The sequence below is a fragment of the Vombatus ursinus genome, unplaced genomic scaffold (genome assembly GCF_900497805.2).
Source record: "Vombatus ursinus unplaced genomic scaffold, bare-nosed wombat genome assembly UNPS02014781.1, whole genome shotgun sequence".
NCBI classification, from domain to species: domain Eukaryota; kingdom Metazoa; phylum Chordata; class Mammalia; order Diprotodontia; family Vombatidae; genus Vombatus; species Vombatus ursinus.
This window is the reverse complement of record NW_020954559.1, coordinates 24,645,096-24,649,311: the sequence shown is the minus strand read 5'-3', so window position 1 is coordinate 24,649,311 and position 4,216 is coordinate 24,645,096. Positions and strand designations below refer to the sequence as shown.

The 4,216-nt window shown below is 36.4% G+C and overlaps 1 protein-coding gene across 2 annotated transcripts in view; it reads left to right on the top strand.

The window, feature by feature from the left end:
- LOC114046094 (KDEL motif-containing protein 1) overlaps positions 1-4,216 on the top strand; it is a 22,419-nt gene that overhangs the window by 7,527 nt on the left and 10,676 nt on the right. For both annotated transcript variants that reach the window (XM_027866337.1, XM_027866336.1), the window contains exons 5-6: positions 1,791-1,996; positions 2,674-2,751. In XM_027866337.1, coding sequence (XP_027722138.1) covers positions 1,791-1,996; positions 2,674-2,751 — 284 coding nt within the window. The remainder of the gene's footprint in view (positions 1-1,790; positions 1,997-2,673; positions 2,752-4,216) is intronic.

Sequence of the window (4,216 nt, the reverse complement as noted above, 5' to 3'; positions counted from 1 at the left end):
TAAATATTAAGTGATGTTCAGAGCACTATGCAAGATACTGTGGAGAATACAAACAATAACTCCTCCCAGGAGTTTACAATCTAGTTACAACTTATTTCACCCAAGATCACTTAGATCACTTAGTATAGGTTGAATCATATTGGGGAAGCAAAAGATCATTTTAAACTTATCAGGAGAGTGGCATGGCTACCTACAAAGGGAAGAACTACAAAACTTTGTGCTCCCAGAACTGGCACAATTGGCAGTTCTTGAAACAGTTATAACCTCTATTTCAACAAGTAAAATAAGAAAATAATGCTGGATTTCCGGCAAATGGTCAAATAAGTAGTTATTTAATAGCTTAGGGCTCTAAGTTTGTAGCCAGAATGCTGGAGAGAGTATTTGCCTTAATAGTTAGAGGATTCCTGATTTCATTCATGTGGATATTCTTGCTGATGCAAATAACAAGTAGACAGTCTTCTTGAATCTTGTGGCCAAAAAAGAAATCGCTATAGGGCCAGCTGGGGAAAACCACATGCCCCATTCCCCAAGTTTATCTATGCAGTTCCTTGTACAATAGATGTGGACTCTGTCATTGAACTGGTACTCAAAGCCTTTCCAGCTTGATAGAACCTATCAGTGTTTGTGATGCTCTTTTATAAACTTTTGAGACATAGAGTCACTTTCATGCCTTAATGACGCATCAAAATAAGATTTTAGTTAGGTGTGTGTGGTGGGGGGACAATTTATTAAGTGAATATTAAAACTTTGTGGCTGTAATTTTCAGAGGAGACCCAAAATCTAGATGATCATGTAAAAAAGAAATAAGGGCAAAGGTGGTTTTTTTTTGTCTTTTTAATGAGAAGAGAGAGAAAATAGATGTCTGTTAATTAAAAATAAAGTTAAAAGAGAGAAAAGAAAAAGAAATGGAAAAATTTATGTAGTCCGAGGCTTTAAATTTTCGGTGAGAGAATTGTTAATATTTAGCAGTAATTCTTTAGCTTTGAATAACTTTTCATAATTTACAAAGTGCTGTCATGTGTCATATGGCAAAGACTAATTTCCAGGTTTTCTGACTTTGTCTTCCACACTTTTCACTATACTATGCCGCCTTTCTATCAATTCATATTCTTACTCCCCAAGTGCCAACTATAAATTTAGACCTTTAATCTCTCCAATCACTCTATGAATCAAGTTCAGTTCGGGGCATCATACAAACCACAGGAACAACTTTATATACTCTTATGTTTTAAAAATAAATGCCCATTAAAATTTAGTTCATCATCAATAACACAAGAATTCAACCCTGAATAGAAGCAGCCCTTTATTTAGACACTGTATTTTAATATTAACAAAGCATCCTGACTCTACCACCTGAATGACTAAGGCCAGATATCTATCTGGTCTATTAAGTTGCCTATAAATATAATCATTCTTACTTTTAATATTAGTACTTGTCCACAGGTGGTGGTGGTAGTGGGAATTGTCTTCATGGTTAGCTTAGTAGAGGTCACCACATGAACTCAAAAGCACAGTACAATTGTAACAATATATTTTTTTTCAGCACATAACAGAACTTGGTATATAGTGGATCTTTCTTGACCCCCAGATAAGTTTGGTTCCTATCATCCTGGAAGAATTGGCACTAAAAATATTCTAGCATAATAAAAACAATTTAATAGTCTATCATCCCCCTTTAATTTGTCCAAAAGCTTTTATTTATATGTAATGGTGGTAACGTTCGGTAAAGGTGAGAATACTGAGTGACATTATTGCTGCTACATTTTGACATATGACTTGTATGTAACTAGGGCCTGTCTATCATGAGAACTGTAACTGTCCGATTGAAGACAGTGCTACCTGGCTAGAGGAGATGAACTGTCCCCAAAGCATTCCCCAGATCCAGAGAGACCTTGAACCTTTCCCCACAGTGGATCCAGATAAGATTGCAATAGAAATTCCTCAGAGGTTTGGACAAAGACAGAGCTTGTGCCACTACACCGTGAAGGACAACAAGGTACTGTTGAAAGGAAAATTCTATGTTGGGGCCTTCACCCTGATTAAAGAGGCAAATCTCAGTAAGATAAAGTAAAAAAGAAGTTTATTAACCCCAAGGCAGAGTGCTGGGGCTACCCAGATTTAAGGGGTGAACAGCTTTTATAGATAGAAGTAAGCATCTTCCATATAAGGGCAAAGGCATTTTGATTGGATCATAGAATTGTGAGGAGGTGGTATTAGTGCTGCCTCAACTCTTCTCTGTGTATTTTTGACTAGTCTAGGATTTTAATAAGGAGATGAGGTTAGGGAGTTTGAGTAGAACCTGCCACTACTCATTATGAAGAAACTGACTTAGTGATAAGGAAATACCATTGGAGCTAATGCATATTGCCCTTTCCTTCAGGACCACCCTCCCCAAAGTCAAGCAAGATTAAAACATGGGGTTACTCCCAAGTAACTCTGCATTAGTGATTGATTTTACACAATACGATAATGCATGAAGTAATATTTTTCATTTGTTTTCAATTTTTCTTCTCATTATATATATGTGTGTGTATATACACACACACACACACACACACACACCTCACTAGCTAAAGTTTTGTCAAAAATCACAATAACAATCATAATACTTGCTTGTTCTTAATGAAGGCAATACTTTTTGACTAGTATGACTGATTTCAAATTTTCTTTCAGATTTATATCAAGACTCATGGTGAACATGTAGGTTTTAGGATTTTCATGGATGCCATACTACTTTCTTTGACCAGAAAAGTGAGTAATTTTTCTTTTAATTAGAATGCCCATCTCAAGTTCAGGCTTCTTTCTATGCAGTATTTATAGACTGTTAAATATCAGTGGTGCTTTATATTAGCATTGTTTAAATGCCGCCCTTATAGTCCAAGTCAGAGGACAACCTTATAGATTAAACAGCCTTAGAATGAAGTGTTTTGGATACTTCAGTACATAAAGCCTACATGCATTGGGAGGGGGGAGGGAGAAGATTCTAGTGTAATATTTTGGTATCGATATTTAAATAACTCATTTTAGACAGCACTGATGACTATCAGACACCAACTGTTGATACCACAAATTTCCTACTGGGCATCTCCAATTCGATTTTTCCATATGTTCAAAATTTAAAAAAAAAAACTTTTCCCCAAAACTACCTACCCTTCCTAACTGCGTTATTTCCATTTAAAATTCCACCTAGTCACCCAAGTTCACAATCATTCTCAACTCTGCTTTCACCCTCTCCCCTGTATCCAACCAGTTGCCAAGGCTTGTCAATAATACCTCCACAATCTCTCTGAAATCATTCCTCTCTATCCAGTCTTATGGCAACTATCCTAATTCAGGACCTCATTACCTTTCACCTGGACAATTACAATGGCCTCTGAGTTGGTCTCCCTCTCCCTCAATGCATCCTTCACACAGGTAGCAAATTGATATTCTTGAAGCTGTGTTCTCACCACATCACTCTCTGCCTTAGAAAGTTCCCGTGACATCCAATTGCCTTTAGGATAAAAACTAGATTTCCTGTAACATTTTAAACCTTTCACATTCTATAGCTGCTGCCTAACCTTTCTAAGCTTATTGTACATTTTTCTCTTTTTAGTACTTTATTTTCCAATCAGCCCTACATGCTGTTTTTCGTACACATTTCCATCTCCTCTCTCTTTGCCTTTGAACAGGATGTCCCTAATCCTGAAATGAACAAGCTCTTTACTTCAGCCACCCTTAAATGAATTATTAGCTTTCTTTAGCTCAAATGCCACCTCTCACAAGAAACCTATGTTGATTCCCTATGTAGCCAGTGCTCCCCACATCACCTTCTATCTCATTTGTGTAATGTATTGCTTAGCTGTTTGAATGATGCTCTGCACTACTCCCCCATATAACTCCTTAAGGGTTAGAGCCATTTTGTTTTTGTCTCCTTATTCCTAGTACCTAGCACATTGCCTGCTACATAGTAGGGATTTAATAAATGGTTGTTCAATTAATTAATGAATCAGTGAAATAATCAATGAATATTTATTGAGCTAAAGGCATCTGTCCTGTTTGATTCCCTGGTTCTATAGTATATAATATAAATGAAATATACTCAGTCATACACAATTTATAAAGCACCTTCTATGAGCCAGGCAAATAGACTAAAGGATCACAAAGCATATCTGCGAATATTCTGTATGTATGGATCTGTTTAGGAAAAATTTCTATCTTTTACAGAAGAACCATT